This window comes from Pomacea canaliculata, linkage group LG12 (genome assembly GCF_003073045.1).
Source record: "Pomacea canaliculata isolate SZHN2017 linkage group LG12, ASM307304v1, whole genome shotgun sequence".
NCBI lineage: Eukaryota > Metazoa > Mollusca > Gastropoda > Architaenioglossa > Ampullariidae > Pomacea > Pomacea canaliculata.
In genome coordinates, this window is record NC_037601.1 from 22,345,955 (window position 1) to 22,362,418 (window position 16,464).

Genomic DNA, 16,464 nt, shown 5'->3' on the forward strand with positions numbered 1-16,464 from the left:
TTCTAGAAGAATCAATCACATCTCAATTCCATCCCCTTACACTGCGTTGTTTTGTTTCTCATCGGTGTAAGGACACACGACCATTTGTAAGTATAGGTGTTGGGGAGGGGGAAGAGGGGAAAGTTTCCCCAGACCACGCTGTAATCTTTACAGGCCTGATGGAAGCAAAAGTGGTGAAGAAAAGAAGGGGATAGGCGCGGAGGGAGAATGCCAGGCATGCAGGAGACTTACCAGCTGAGCTGCTGCTGAGGAAGGAGAACACGCCTGGTCAGCCACGCAAGCTGGGGGCACCTCTCGCGGCTGTCATGACAAGCAGTAAGACGAGCGAGGAACCGAAGACGAGTTGTCGTAGAAGACGAAGACATCGAGGAATACGTGACAGGACTGTGATGTGAGAGGAGGACTGCACCACACACCGGCCTCTCCACCTTCAGCCATTTTGTGCATTTCGTAGTGGAATGCCTTGCATCGGTTTTGGGGGAAACGGAGGTGTCCTCCGAATTTACGCTGGCAGAGTATCCTACCCTGTCACTGGTTCTCGTGCTGCTGCCATTGGGGGCGCCGCCGAACCAGATGCGGCATTATCATAATGGCAGGAGGCTTTGGCGGTACGCACTGCTCCACAGTTTCGGGTTCCTTCATGCGAGTCTCGGGGGGTGGGGAGCTTGGGTGGGGAGAACCGAAGGGCTAGCACTGCCCACAAAATATACTCCTCGTCTGACTGATGGAAGGAGGGAGTGGAGGAGATAAAACAGCGCGCACGCGCACGGCATGCAATTGACCTCCGGCTGGTGTGGCGCCGAAGCTCAAAGCCAGAATGGCCAGCACTCTCTTTGTGCGAGCATCCTTCGCTTTCTGCTCCCCTCCCTCTCTCCCTCGCTCACTCGCTCGCTCTCTGGCAGACTGAGGCCTGGGGGACTGGGTCTATGCACCCGAAACATGCTTTGGGCGAGTGGAGGCCGTAACACGTCAGCGGTTGCGAGTGTAGGAGAGAGAGAGGGAGGTACCGTCTGCTGTACTCCTTCTAAAGCATTGTGCCATGCTACCCTCGTCTGCACGCCAGACACACGCATGTGTGTGGACTACAACATTCGTCAGTTTGTTCTTGCACATCACACGATGAAAATGTTTTTAAACTTATTCACACGCAAGGATTGTACACTACCGGTGGTGTAAAATATTTTGCTAAAAACTGATAAACTCTGAGATTTAATATCATCATCGGGGCAGTTGAATATTAATAAAATGTTAGTGCGGTCTGACCCCACAACAGCTACAACCAGCGAAACATCTTATTAGTGAAAGTTAATTATTTCTACAGGGGAAAAAATGAGTGAAAGCAGTTTCGATTTCTAAATGTAATCTAAAGTATGTCGTTATAAATAAATAATAACATTTCTCTTTCAGCAAAGTCCATTAACTTTTCCTGACAATCATCAATTGTGTGGGAAGTGTGATGACAAATAGAATGTTTGCGAACTGAGCAGTTATCACCTCCCCCGTTATCTCCTCCCACATCTTGCAGTCTGGGAGACGTACACATGTTGGCCATGAGGTGAGTGTTGCTAGCGGGGTGAGAGGTCAGCTGCTTATTCACTTTTTCCCTTCTTTCTTCTCTTTCTTTCACTGTTTTTAATAAGGTGGGAAGGAGCGCCCCTTGTTTACCAGTTTAAAAACACGCCGTGTGCGTGTGTGTGTGAAAAAGTCACCAGACGACCGCATTCTGGCAGTACTAGAGAATTCTGTAAATGTAGTGTACTTATATTCCTCTATATATATATAGTCTCTATAGCGTTTCTCTACAGTCTGTGAAAAAAAAAATACATAGAGAGAGTAATATTGGAATCAGGGGTATGAGTTCTGTGTTCACGTGGCATGCAAGTCTTGAATCAACGGAAAGTAAATAGAAGAATACGAGGTTTGTCCAGGGCAGAGAAAAGGTACAAAAACTTAAATAAACTTATGACTGGTCTAGGCCAGACACTGGTAAAGCCTCCATTTCTGTTAATAGTTCGAGTGGTAAAAATAATTCTCGATTATCTGTTAGACCTACTTGACAACCATTTCGATGACAGCCTCTTGTATGCACTCTGTTAATTTAACTTATTGAAGGATATTCACAAACTTAGAATACAGAAATAAAGGCAGAGTCTAGGACCAGTTGGGGACTATCATTTATACAATAATTATGATCGAAAGTAAGTTGGTAATTGTAACACTGTCAGACATAATTACTGACTTTAGTGGGTCTGTCGCAGTATTCCGGGTTTTAGCAGAAAGGTGAATACTGGCCCCGGGGAGCCGGGCACGTGGGTGGGAGTTAACCTCAATCCTCGCTGCCCTCGTCAACATAAATTACAGGGGAACCACACGGTACAATACTCACACGTCCATCACACACTTTACCACGTGGCTCACGAGCCCCCACCCCTGCTGTTCCCCCGAACACAAAACTCGGCGTGTGATGTGACGTACAGAAAGATTAATAAACATAAAAATGCAAATACATAGAAAGTTAAGACTCGTCTAGGGGAGTCCCAGTGCTACCCGTGCTAAGCCTACTTCCACTATTCCAGTGCTGTTACCTCTCTATCTCTACCATGATGTTAAAGTGTTTTTGTTATTGTGGGTCCCCGATGACAGTTTGGTAGAGACCAATACTTCAGCCCACACCTGCGGGGGTTGCCCTATACCGGGTCCGCTGGCGAGGTGTTGCTGCGGCCCTATGCTCCTCGAGGAGTAACAAAGACTGAACTAAACTCAATTCTTGTAAAGAAGACCATTTTCTATAAATGAATGTGCTGTGAAAAACAAAGCTGAGAATAAACTTAGTTGCAAGCAGCATCTGTGAGGTATTTTTATTGACTCGCTTGTAATTTGTGATTAAAATGGCACTTAACACACTCTGGGATAAATAAAGTAGTATCTTCTTTTCTCGCCTGCTTCCTCCTTTCGTGTTTTGGATGATAACGACAGCTTGCGTTTTCCGACAAGACTTCTTTTGTTGTTGTTGTTGTTGTTGTTGTTGTTGTTGTTGTTGTTGTTGTTGTTGTTGTTGTTGTTGTTGTTGTTGTTGTTGTTGTTGTTGTTGTTGGAAAGCAACAGTTTTAAAGTCAGCGGGACTAATTTTTGTTATGAACTTATATGCAAATGTTACATCGATTGTAGGTATCGCTCGCTCACTACTAAGCTCCTTTCTCCCAACCGTGTGCCCAGCTGTCAAAGTGTACCCAATCTCACGGGAGAACCTCTATGTTTTCTGAAATATTTAGGATAGAACTGTGTGGACTGCTATTGTGACACCTCGGCCAATGAGACTGATGTTGTGCCGCCTACAACTACTCAGCGATCAGCTATAGGACAGCAGGTAGGAGAGCTTGGCTGCCAGATGAACGCCAGTCTCTCGCCAGTGTCTTCAGCAACAACACCTCGCCAGCGGACTCGGTTGTAGGCAGTTGGGCCACGTGGTCTTGCCGTCTTTGTCTTTCACTGGCTTGTTTGGGTTAATAATGTTGCCTGCCTGACAGACTTGGTGTTATTTCGTATAGTCGCTTCATGTTTCCATGTATGGCTGCTACCTCTGCTTTCTGTGTCAGCTCATTACAAGAATTTACATTTGACTTATCACACTTTTAGCCGTCTGAGCTGATTACAAGCTGGCTGTGTAAGTAACATGGTCACTGTCTACTCTCAGTCCAGACACAATCGTTTCTACCAGACCTGCTGTCATACTCCAGCCAAAAAAATCTACATATAACGGTTTGGGGAGTGATGTCGCCTTTTAAAGTAGACTTTTTCTGCTCTCCCTCGATGTTACTGCCAAGTTTGCTTACTGGCAGAACCTGGTCTATATATTTTATCGAAATGTGTAGTTCAAGTACCTTTCTCTAACATATTAATCACAAGACAAAAGAATAAAGGATCATAGAGATTAAATCTTTTACGTGACTAGTGAGTTTCTGTTATTTCCATGACAAGTGACTTTTTGTATTTACACACAACTGTTTTGAGAGATTCTATTCGATACAATCATCTGTACAAGAACTTCCTGTCACTTTTCATACCGTTGAAGACATTCTTCTCTCTTAACAAGTGGAAAGTACAAGGATAAGGAAATTAAATGCCTGGAAAAGGAGATAAATATTATATATAAGAAAAGGGAGAAATAAAGATATGATATAGTTTCCATCTTTCATGGGACCAGCTGTCTTGATCGCAGCCGTTTAAAGGGCTTCCATAATAAATCACATACTCTCGAACCTTGTCAAGTTTTATATTTAGCGACAAAATAAAGAAATGCTATTCTCTTTTAAAGAAGTTTTTCATCTATTGTGTATTATGTCTTCCCTGTCATATGTTGTATGCTAATCCTTTGGAGTGAGTCAAAGGCCTAACAAACTAACCCATTCGTATTCGTATTCCCCGTCTCACTCTATCTTCTCCATTCCCCACAATTCTATTTGATTTCTCTACCTCTTGTCTCCCCATGCATATTGAGCGAATGTGTGAAGAATGAATGTGTTTTTGACATAAAAAATTATAAAAGCAATCCCTTGCATCGTGCGCTTTATAACATAATAATAATCATCATTTTGTTTTGTTTTGAATTTATTCATGTTCTGAAATCTTCAAAATCTGTATGGAGTAAATCTTAAAATATGTTAGACAAGTAATTAGAAATGTATTTGAATTTCTCCCAAAGTGACAATTTTCTGTCTAACACAGACTAACGAGAACCTTGTGCAGCATTATTTCCCAGTTATTAAGAAAGTTTCAGTTTATAGGGTAGGTGGAGGTGGGGTAACTTCGTGTTTCACGCCGACCCAACAACTAATACTGTATCAAAGCAGCCAGCCCTGTAAACAGGTGCAACCTGTAGAGAGAACAGTGTGCCCGAGATGAGATTTGAACTCAGGACAGAACATCCTCCCTGCATTGGCGACAGGTGCTAGCCGCATCGCCTAGTTTCTAGGGTAGCAAACCCTCAGCTTTTCCACAGCAGCTTATCAACTTAAAGGAAGAAACATTATCGTTTGATGAGCATCACTAAAATAATGAATACGTAATACCTCGAACAAAAAGCGTTCTTCGCTTTTCCAATATCCATCCGCCGGACCATTCACCTTCCAGGTTAGAAATAATATAATTTTATACCTTCCGTACTCCACTCACCCCACCCCACACACTACCTCCCTTCGTGGAAGCCTGCTACCATAACGTATGTCCGGACCTGTGGGATGATGTACCCGGGTTTCACCACTACTAGAGTTACTGCTACCTCCAATAATTGTACCCAAATCTGACAACTGACATCACACGTGGATTAGGATTAAGGATATAAGCACTGCATTGCCTTAGTTTTCCTTTTTTTAATCTGTTAAGTTGTTCGCGTCCACTGCTGACATTTTCCTATAAAAGGCGTGCAAATAGTTTTTTCCACTCATTTATTGACCACTCATGTGTACAAAGCTCTAAAATGCTCATCTCCTAAAGTGCTGTAGATCATAGTTGTTTCACTTTTCCTAACCTTTGCTGTCTTACTAAACGAAGTGTAGATATTTCCAGTCGTAAGCACACACTCATGTGCTAGAAACACAGTAAGCAGCTACAATTAATGAAAAATGCAAGAGGCCTGTGCTGGCTGCAGGCGGCCTTGCGTATGTCCTGTGATGAGCAGTCCCCGAGGTGGCACAACCCTCCCACCTTACTCCCCACAGCGTGACTACAGCTCACAGAAGTCAGGGAGCCATGTGCCATGGCAGAAGCTATCAGTAACTGTACGCGCATCTTCATAAGACTTACACCGGCAGAAAGCATCTCGATCCTCTATAGCTATTTAGAAAAACATTAAAAGCCGCAGAATGGATTCGTCCTCCATTCAACCCACGAAAGCCTTTTATCTGACTCTTTGCTACCAACGCATATCTCGTTGCGTTATGGGAGAGACGAGAGAATGAGAGAGAAGTGCAAGACTAATAAGGTATTCCATCGTGATAAAAGCCCCGTAATGATCCACCGCTGCTATCACAAAACTACTGGTACTGCCCTTTACTGAAAATACTTCCTTATTATTCACTAAGATGAAAAATATACTTAACATGCACTGCTTATTTCGTGTTAGTTTTTGCTAAACCGTGGCAAATTTCATGCCGACCTGCACTGTCAGTACGTCTATAGTCTGAACCCTCCACATCTACCCGCCATCAGTCATAACAGAACACAAGAAGTGGTTTTTCCACTTATATGTCACATTTCTTCACATATAAGCAGGCGTGCTGCCACATTTGGCTCACATTACAGATGCAGTGATTACAAATAAATAGAATATTGACCACAAAATATATTAAACAGACCACTTTGAGTATATTCTCTATTAAGATATATGGGACTGAGATGTCTAAACAAAATAATAAACACATCAACACAAACCATCATGCCGTTATCTGTTCCCAGATTAATATAACAAAACAAATGGATGGAAAATATTTGATCCAGATTGTTTTTTCCTGTTCTGAGATTCAAGTGCAGAAGATGCAGTTCATCCTCGTATGCTTGCACTCATGCAAACATTAAACTGCTTTTCCAGCACCCACAGCTCCACTTATCTTTGGTATCTTGTCCAATTCTGTATCAGACAATTATCAAAGTCCAAATTGGAAGCACTACGGTAATAATACAACTGTTCATGGCTTTTCTGCAATGCATATGAAGTCTCTTAGTAAAGGTCATTTACCAAGGCCTGTGGGGTGGATTAGTGATGCTGTCCGACAATCTGTTATCTTTTCCTGGGAGGTCTGAGACCTCTAATCACCATTTTTGGACCATTTGTGATGCACGCTGCATGTAAATGAGCAGCTAGGGGCTGTTGCAAGCATCAATGGCAGGACTGTGGACTATTTTTCCTATCGGCTCTCATGGCACAGTTCTCTAGCCAGGGGTGAATAACTCCATCTCTACCGCATGAAGATTCTTCAACTGTATATTTTTAAAAAATGCACACAAAAAAGAAAACAAAAACAAACTACCCCCAAATCAACACACCAAAAGCTGGTAGACAAAAACACAAAAGACTGTGGCTAGTCGTGAATTATCACCTAGGCACAAAAAAGAGAAAAAAAAGAAAAAAAAAAAGAGTATCAACAGCAGAATAAAAATAAATTGACAGCACCTAATACTCTAAATCTTGCAACAAGCACAGCTTCAAAAAGACTTTCATTTCATACTTTTTACTCATTCTTTAAATTCTTTCCAAAGCAAAGCTTGTGGGAAGCTGTCAATCACTCACAGTTGATAAAAAGTTTGAAAATACATATATCACTGATTGCAAATTACACTCACAGGTAATTTTTTAAATGCCACATCACAAACATTAGATGAAACATTTATAGAAGATGGAATCTAGTGGAAAATGGTGTAACAGTTTGCTTTAGAAAAACAGTAATACACAATAAACTTTACAAGCATAATATAACTCTTAGAACAAGTCACTTTTATTTGTGTGGCTGATCATTAGAGAAAACAGATCATACGAATACATGAATAAAATCCTGTGGACTCTTTGATGACATTAGAAATAATAGCATTCAAAACTGCACATAAATATACAGGTAAGAGAGAATGCATAATACTTTTATGACTCCAAACAAACTGTTGGTGCGAATTAAACATATAATATCTTTGGTAGTGAATACAAGAGAGGCAACCAGCCTGTCATGGTTCTAGCTAATGCTTATATGTGAATCTTATTACACTGGTCCAGAAATTGTTTTCATTTTCACCTGGCAATAAAGGGATTGAAAACTGACGATAGTATAAATAAAGCCTAAAGTAATATGAGCATGGTAAGTTTATGAAAAGCATAAAAAATTTCCCCACATATTCATCAAGCCATCTGATCTATTAATGGACCAGCCTTACTGATAAGGAAAATTATATAATACAAATACACACCAGTGCATGAAAGCATGTACACACAGATGCAAACAGCACAACCTCTTGAACACGTTTTTGTACATTCCCTTATGACCCATGCACACAACTACTATCTACAGTTACATGCTGCTGATGATATAGTATTGTCTATGTTTGAAAAACAATTTTCTGTTTTTTGGTTGGTTGCACATTGCACCTTTAAGCTCTACTTTTCCAAAGCTTCACCACAGTTTCACATATCCAAGTACATTGTACCCCATAGTGACTGACCTGCAAAGTTTTTGATATAAAAACTATGCAAAGCCTTAAAAACTGGTGGTGGTGTGGGTAGATGGGATGTGTGCCTGTTTTAATGACTTAGATTAGCTCAACCACACAAGAATTTTATATGGAATGTGCACAGTTCTGACAGCCCTTAATCATTTCATAAGAGAATATTTCATAACCCTTTCCAGGAATACATAATTTTCTAGTAGTTTCAAATGCAGTGTGTATATATTTATAACCTGTGGTACAGAGCATCATTGTAAGGCTTTTGGTCAAAAGAAAATATCCATATAAAAAATCCCCACCTTCAATGGAAGGTTTTCATGCAATCCTTTTTTGTTTATAAGTATAACTTCATGATTCAGTTAAAAGCAGAAAATTAAATCACAGGTGACTTAAGTAGTTTGTCAAATACCAGTCAAAAATTAAAAATTTTTGCAGTAACTCAACCTAGAATTTTGATATGTGCTTTAGTTCAACCTGTTCTATAATGAATAAAGTAGCATGAGGCTTAGACCAACACTTAATGACTTAATGACCACCTCCAGAGTGAACACACAGCCATACTGAGTGATATGAAGTATTTCAGCAATTGTAACATCTGAACAACACAATGGAAATAAACAATACATGAAAAAGTCATGACTTTAAAAGAAGTTGCACAGCCATACAGATTAACACAAGTAAGGATCTTTGTGACTACTTTTGAAGCATTTATGAAATGGAGAAAGAAATGTTTTATGTTTGTTGTAATAAATAACTGATAAATTAAAAAAAACCTGTTTGAAATAGATTCTATGCTTTAACTTTACAACAGCATAAAATAGGAAACAAATATAAACATATTGAAAATATTAACCTATCATCAAAAATAAACTAGTACCAAAAGCTAAACAAAGCTGCCAATATCCCATCAGTAACGACTTTGTGAACCTAGTGATCCTAGACACTTGACTGATCACTGATAAAGGTTCTCCTCCACCACATCTGTGGAATAACAAACAAAACAGGAAATATCTTTGGTAGTCAATTTGATTAAATGACTTCCCCATGATTGGACTTCAAATTCAGCTGCTCAAATAAATTTATGTACGGAAAAGTATTTCACTATTTCTTTTAACCAGACAAAGCAGGTACTGAAAACTGCAACTGAGTCCATAGGGTAGCCCAACATCCATACTGTGTCTTTAACACCATGAAATGTCAAATGCAAATGTGGATAACTGTTTCATTCCAATCTACAAAATGCCAATACATTAAAGGACAAGTTTCCCCCCAAAAACAAGCTCCTTTGCTTGGAACCATTTGTTTTTGCAATAAATGGGGAAAAAAACCAATTAGTGCATGCATACAGATTTCTCAGCCAAGTAAAAGAATATTTCATTAATACCAATCAGCTAGAAAACTCCAGGCTTCTTTTATTAGTAGTGCTATGACTCCTTCCACATGCAGCTATCTTTATTCATGAGATAGCAAGAATGAAAACAATTTCAATAGCTTCAGTATTCTGTTAAAATGTCACATGGAAAGGTGTTCATAACACTAATCAAGGATAAACATGTGTCTATCACAAACCATTGAGCAAAGAGATTTTGCACTTAAAATTTAATTCCTGCATGTGTATTTTTAATTTAAGCCAATATTAGCATTCATGAATAACTTTTTCTAAAACCTGTAGACATCACAGAATTAAACCAATATCCAAACCAGATCTTTAACACAAGAGAAAGATTTTTTAAAACCTGGCCTAACAAATGTCATGGCTAAGAAAAAAAATCTGATTTTGCACTTCAATGACTAAAGGTATATTAGAGAATTTTAACTCTCTTCTTCCAGTTCAATGTTAAACACTTTACTAAAGCAGATCTTTTAAGAGTGTTTAGATGTTATCAAGGGCATACATCACATTAACTTTTCTCACAAATAGTTTCTGCTCCATAACAAGGTTTTGTAGCAAAAGTGGTCAGTCACAGACATTATTGGCTCAAGTAAGATTCATCAAGTATTTTGTTTTTGAGGAATTATGGATTAAAAATGTAAGCACAATAAGGATCTTGAAAACTGATGCCAGTCAGATCAATGAAGCCCTGTCTCTTCCAGACCCTCTTCCCCCCTACCCACACCGTCATGAAAAAAATCCTGTGTACTTTAACAAAGTCTTAGTCTCTTGTATTTTTCCTTTTTAATGTCAGCATAACCTATACAGCCTACAATAAGCATAGTAAGCTGAATATACATGGACTACTATCTCTATGCACAAATCTATTACATAATGGAATCTTCCTTGGAACATTTTCTCATGCACACATCAGAAAATGCAAAGTTTGATACCATCAAGATTAGGACACTATTTAGCAGACATCTACAAAGAGGGTGAATGGTTAACCACAACTATTTAGAGGAAAAAAAGAATCTCTCATGTCCAAATTTCCGATAAACCAGCTTGGTCTCAGGAATGAACATCATGGAAACAAACAAAAAAACTTTTTTGTTTCCACATTTGTGAAGACTAAATAGCATGTTTCAAGACTGACCAATTACATATTTCTTTAAGTCCATATGGCACTCCATTTTGAAACAGATGATATCCTCTGACCATCTCAATGTACTTATTCATCTCTTGACTGGTATCAGCTGATGAATGATTATGCTGGTCTGGATGTCAAGGGGAACAATTAGATAAACAGCTCTGATAGTCTCAACCTGGTAGGCAAATAGCAATTCATTTTGAATTCTCCCACTTGTCATCTTGCAGGGTTTAAAACATTGTGTAACAACTTGGTTTTATCTAAACTGAAAGCAATCATTTGTCCAAAAAAAAACCCCCAAAAACCAAAAACAAAGCAAAACTAAGATACTCCCAGTAACAAGGAAATCACAAGAACTGCAAGCATTTAACAAAATATATATGCGTCACAGAAATTAATCTAAACATCATCAGGTAAGTTATTTATATATATATAATACTAAGAATAAAAGTTTTAAAACCTTAACTGTATTTTTAAAAAAACTTTTAATTCTTAAATCTGAACCAAAATCAGAAAGCTTCATCATAATCACTTAATTTCGAGTACAAAAGAACAAAATGTTGCAGTAACTATAATGATAATATGAATTTTTGCTTTTCTTTTTAACTTCAATGACAGATTAGACTACAATGATTAAAAAACCTATTTTCTCCTTATAACAGACTGGGTTTAGGTTCAACTGCATATGGTATCAACAACAAAGATCCTTTAAAGCAGCTATATATGCTTCCATCAACTATGGGACTCAAAACCACATTTGTGATTGCTGACAATGTGATTATGTATAGCTTTGATGTTTGGGGAGGATTTTTTTTGTTCTTCAATTAACTACATCATTACAATAGTTCACAGAGTTTTATAAGAACCAGAAGTGACTAATGTCTTTGCATGCCAGTCAGTGGTAAAGACGAAAAGTGTTACATTACACAAAAACGTGTTTAGTTTACAGCTAAAATAACGTTTATGTGATTATATAATCAGCCTATTCCTGTTTTTTTTAAAGGTTATTTGTTAGCCTGGAAATAAGAATGATGCCCTTTCACCTAACTCATTTTAGTGTGACTGCTCTGTATGCTTACAGATACTTCTAGACTCAAAAATATTTTCCCACAAAAGACAAAGCAAAACTAAGTGACAAAATACCCATACTAAATTCTTCCTTGAAGTATTTGTTTGTACTTTTTGAAAGCATCCTCTGTTAATAAGCATATTAAAACATACATAGAGAGACACTTGTACATACTCTCATATATAATACATAAACACACATAGGCACATGCATTCAAACTCACCTACACTTTCAATCTACACTACACTTTATCACTATAAAGACAAAAATCATATTTAAGCTAAAATCATGTTTCTGTCTTAATTTTTTTTTAGTCCCACCAAAAGACCAGAAAGATCAATGCAATGAGAATGTGCTGCGGCGCATGGCGGCTGAGAGAAAAGGATTAGGCTCAGGTTCCTCATCTTTCAGCACAACTGAAATCCATTCTTTGCATTTGCTCGATTTACGAATGGCATCTACTACAGTCTGCACATAAAAAGAGTCCTCAAATGTGGCTGCCTGGGCCACAGGTTCTGCTACCCAGCCCTGCCTTTCCTCAACGCGATCGAATGCATCTCTCACTGCTTCCGTCATACGAATCATGCCTTTCATAAACGGAGTTGGAATTTCTCTTCGGACACTCTCTGAAATCCCAAAACTCTCAACATCCTTATAGTTTACGGGATCAAAATGGAGAAGATCTTCTTTTACTCGCTCCCGCTTCTGCCCATAAAGATCAGCTCCACGAACAACAAGGCGTCCACGATCTCCCACAAGAAGGATCTCTTGCAGAAACTGCCCAGGCATCAATCCATTCAGGGTCACGGTTACACTGGCACCTTTATCTAGCTCCAGCTGGAAGGAGCAAAAGTCATCACTTGTTATTTCACGAATGCCTTTGATGTTACCTGTCTGCTTGATATATGTCTTCAACATGCCATGAACCTTCAAGGCTCGCTGTCGAGTCAAGTATGTCACCAAATCAATGATGTTGGAGCCATACTGGTTCAAAACACCACCGCCCATCATCTCATCACACATCCAGTCAAAACGGTCCGAGTAAGTGACACCAAAGTGCATCTGAAAACAATGAGACAATAATAATGATTTACTCCTTTCATACTGACTTTTTAGGCCCAAAAGTAACAAATTACATAGTAACAGCTCTGTATTATTTCTACATTTTGCTTCAAAATGAAACACCTGTGTAAGAGGCAGAAATCTGGAAATGTTAATCTGATTGATGAATTTTCAAAGATAATCAAAAACAGGAGACATCTGTTACTCAGATTAAGTTCAAGATTGTCTTTAACTCTAAGGGATAACAGTGGACATTAACAGACTTGCAGAATTTTGACCATAAAAATAAAAATGTGAATTTACAAAGTCTGGAAGTTGAGACTGCTGGCCTCAGTGTGCCTGACTGCTAAGTGCATTTTATATAATTTTTTAGTTTTAGATTTTTGCTGTCGTTGTACAAATGATATTGTCGTCCTTTATTTTGACTTTTAAACTGAAATGGATATCCTGGTTTGTAAGTGAAATAGAGAATAAAATAAACAAAAAAAAAAAAAAAAAAAAAAGAAATACTGTAACCTGCTTTATTTACCAGAGACTTAAGCCATTTAACTCATTAAAAAACCTCTGTAAAACCAGTGTATTACCTTTACTTCACAAACTTTGATATTGCCTATATATCCTTCTTCCACTAAGGATTTCATACGTGTTAGAGCAGGCAAAAAACGTAGACCGTGGCACATGAGTGACATGAGTCGTGGGTAATAGCGTGATGCATGGACCATGCGAAGTGCATCAACCTCACGTGGTCCTGCAGGAGAACCACACAAAACATGCTTGCCTATGCCCAATGCTTTAGTTGCTATGGGAGCCTGGAGGTGAGGAGAACAGCTGATGACTACCACATCCACATCTTTATGCAGCAACACCTGAAAAATATATAGAAATAAAATAAATCCTGCAAATAATTCAAATTAACAACATTGAACTTGATTATTTTTCACAGGGAAATGTATTTTGAAAGAACTTTGACCGTTCACGTCACCTGTAAACTTTAGTCCCAATTTCTTGGATTAGTTATGCTTTATGTGCAACTTGTGGTGACTAGCTGTTAATGAATGTAGATGTTTGAATGTGCCTTGGGATCTCTAATATTATCGCCTAATCCAAACCCTTAAAAATTCTTAATTGTATGCTATGCCTTAAAATTAATATTATAGGAATCAAATTATATCAACAGGAATATCTACCTGAAATAACACTTGAGAGTGACAGATGACAAATCTGGCTACATTAAGATTTAAGCAACAAATGGTTCTAGTATTTTAAGAAACAATTTCTCTTTTTTCCTACTTCATTTATATTTTTTGCCAGCGATGAAAACATATCTATACTGTTTGGAGTTTGCCACTTGCTCAGACAGCTATGAAGCTATTTTTAATGTATTTCTGGAATTCAAATTTCCCCATATCTCAGATGGCCAAAAACATTGGAGAATAACAGATAGTCCATGTTTTGACAAGCACATCGATAAACTGAGTAGTGTCATAAAACACATCACGCTATGCTAAAAGGAATGAATAAATAAGAGAACAGTCGGCTCTTTCAGCTTCGAGGATTATTTTACTATGAATTTTTACCCGCGAAAAGCTTGATTAGGCAAGGAATCAGGTATTTTTTATATTTTATAATAGGCCTTATTCACTTGATTGCTGAATGACCACTGTATATGTCTGAGATGGTTGCTGGTTACTCACTTTAACACAGATTTGCATGACAGCAGCTAAAAACATACTGAGACTCTTGATGACTAAAGGACCTGAATAAACTTTAATTCTGAATTAAGAGAATCATAGTCCTTTGCTTGCCTGAAAACAAGCCCATGAGTTATACATATTTATAACTTTGCTCTTTTGCCTGTACATTGCACTTTCTTTGTAATGACAAAACACTTAATTACACATTAATGACAACCCAGGGGCATATTTTTAGGAAGTACCTACCTCATCAATTTTTGCAGTGAAAAAATCAATGTCCAGCTCAGTGGCCAACAATTTGGCCTCCTCGGCTGTACGTGCCCATGCTGCCACAACAGGAAAGCCACAAGTTTTAAGGATAGGAACCAGTACCTTGATGGTGGCTGTTGTTCCAAACACGCCAACACCTGGAAGCATCTTTCTCATGTTTTTCTGGCTAATTGTAGATTTCACTTTGAATCTGACACCAGAAATTAATTTTGTTTAAATGAAGTTGTATTAAGTGCACTGTTTCCTGAATACAGTTCTTAAAATACTATGGTAGACACATGATCCCTTTCAACCTATTCTCAGATAATGACCCCTATAAATATAATTCACTCTCATCAACATTCATCTCCGTGAGTTTTTCCAGTTCAAATAAAAAAAAAAGAACCTCATTGGCTAATTGACCAGATCGGTGTATATAAATTCTTGTCAAGATCTTGTACACTGCCCAGCACTCCACCATAAGCATTTAACATCCTGCACCTAATCTGCATTGGTAAATTTCAATAGTTCATATCAGTCTGTGCATATTTCCTGCACATTGTTCCATTTCCTTGTGCCTGTGAAATCACTGCTTTCTTGGCTGTGACATAAGTACGATGCACTGACAGCATCTGAAATAAGAGGGAAAAGAAAACTATAGCTCAAACTGTTTTGACATCCTACGTCATACATTGTATGATACAATAAACAGTTTCTGAGATCATATTAATGAAAAAATGAGCATGACGGCCATTCAACAACAAAATATATTAATGGAAGAAAAATAAAGTATCTCAATTCATTCTTAACCTAGCTGAAATATGATTTATATAGATATATAAGTATACTGGGAAAATTACGATAATAGCAAAACCTCTTCGGTCATTCAAAGACTTCTGTCTCGGTGTGTGGCCAGATAACTGTAATGGTTTTGCCTAAATCAGTTACCCTCTATGTCAGTTAATTTCAACAAGTCAGTCTCAGGTCGAAATGATTAACTAGAAGCTTCGTGTCCACATGACTAAAGGAGAGATAACAGTATAACTTGAGAACTGCTTAACATTTAATTAGCAATTCGTTATTTCCGTCTACAATCAAGAGAATCAAAGAAAATTCAAAGACAATAGCATATCCACATCAGGCTTCAGTGAAGATGTAAAGCTGCAAAAAAAAGTTTTCATCCTTGGTCACCTTTTCATGAGACTGTTAATGCTGACCGCTCAGTAATGTCCACTTCTTATTACCTGGTGATTGGTTTACGATGGTCACAAACTTAAGTTTTAAGAAGCATATAATGTTCACGTAAAATGACTATGTCTGAGTTTATTTTGCATACTGAATACTTCATTTCATCACATTTTAATGCATTACATTGATTTTCTAATGCATTCCCCACTTCTCTTTTACGACCTTGCGTGCACGTAAGGTATGGGTAATGGCCGGAAGTAAAATGTCGTCTGCTCCTTGGGACAACCCGTTCACCCTGGTCGTATACTGACAGGCACAGTTTAAAATAGAACTAGAATGGTTTAGTCTTTGAAACAATAAACAGTTCATTTATTAAAAATTAATTTCCTTCTTAGAAATGAGTTAGCATACATTTGTTCATACATCTGAATAGATCTTTCTCAAATTCACTTTTCCCCTCGCGCAGTCCTTTAAT

The 16,464-nt window shown here is 38.2% G+C and overlaps 1 protein-coding gene across 1 annotated transcript; it reads right to left on the reverse strand.

The window, feature by feature from the left end:
* Positions 1-6,227: 6,227 nt before the first annotated feature.
* LOC112576437 (glucose-fructose oxidoreductase domain-containing protein 1-like) lies at positions 6,228-16,254 on the reverse strand. Its single transcript, XM_025258846.1, has 5 exons — positions 15,993-16,254; positions 15,208-15,433; positions 14,799-15,012; positions 13,443-13,724; positions 6,228-12,858 (listed from the first exon to the last, which is right to left on the reverse strand). Exons 2-5 carry the CDS (start codon positions 15,210-15,212, stop codon positions 12,133-12,135), a joined length of 1,227 nt encoding a protein of 408 aa, XP_025114631.1. The 5' UTR covers positions 15,213-15,433; positions 15,993-16,254; the 3' UTR covers positions 6,228-12,132.
* Positions 16,255-16,464: the final 210 nt, after the last annotated feature.

Bases quoted from the DNA above. Each gene is read 5' to 3' on its own strand.
- LOC112576437 (XM_025258846.1), bottom strand. The intron at 13,725-14,798 runs GTAGGTACTTCC...TATATTTTTCAG, and splicing joins TCACTGCAAAAATTGATGAG to GTGTTGCTGCATAAAGATGT. The intron at 12,859-13,442 runs GTAATACACTGG...CATTGTTTTCAG, and splicing joins TCAAAGTTTGTGAAGTAAAG to ATGCACTTTGGTGTCACTTA.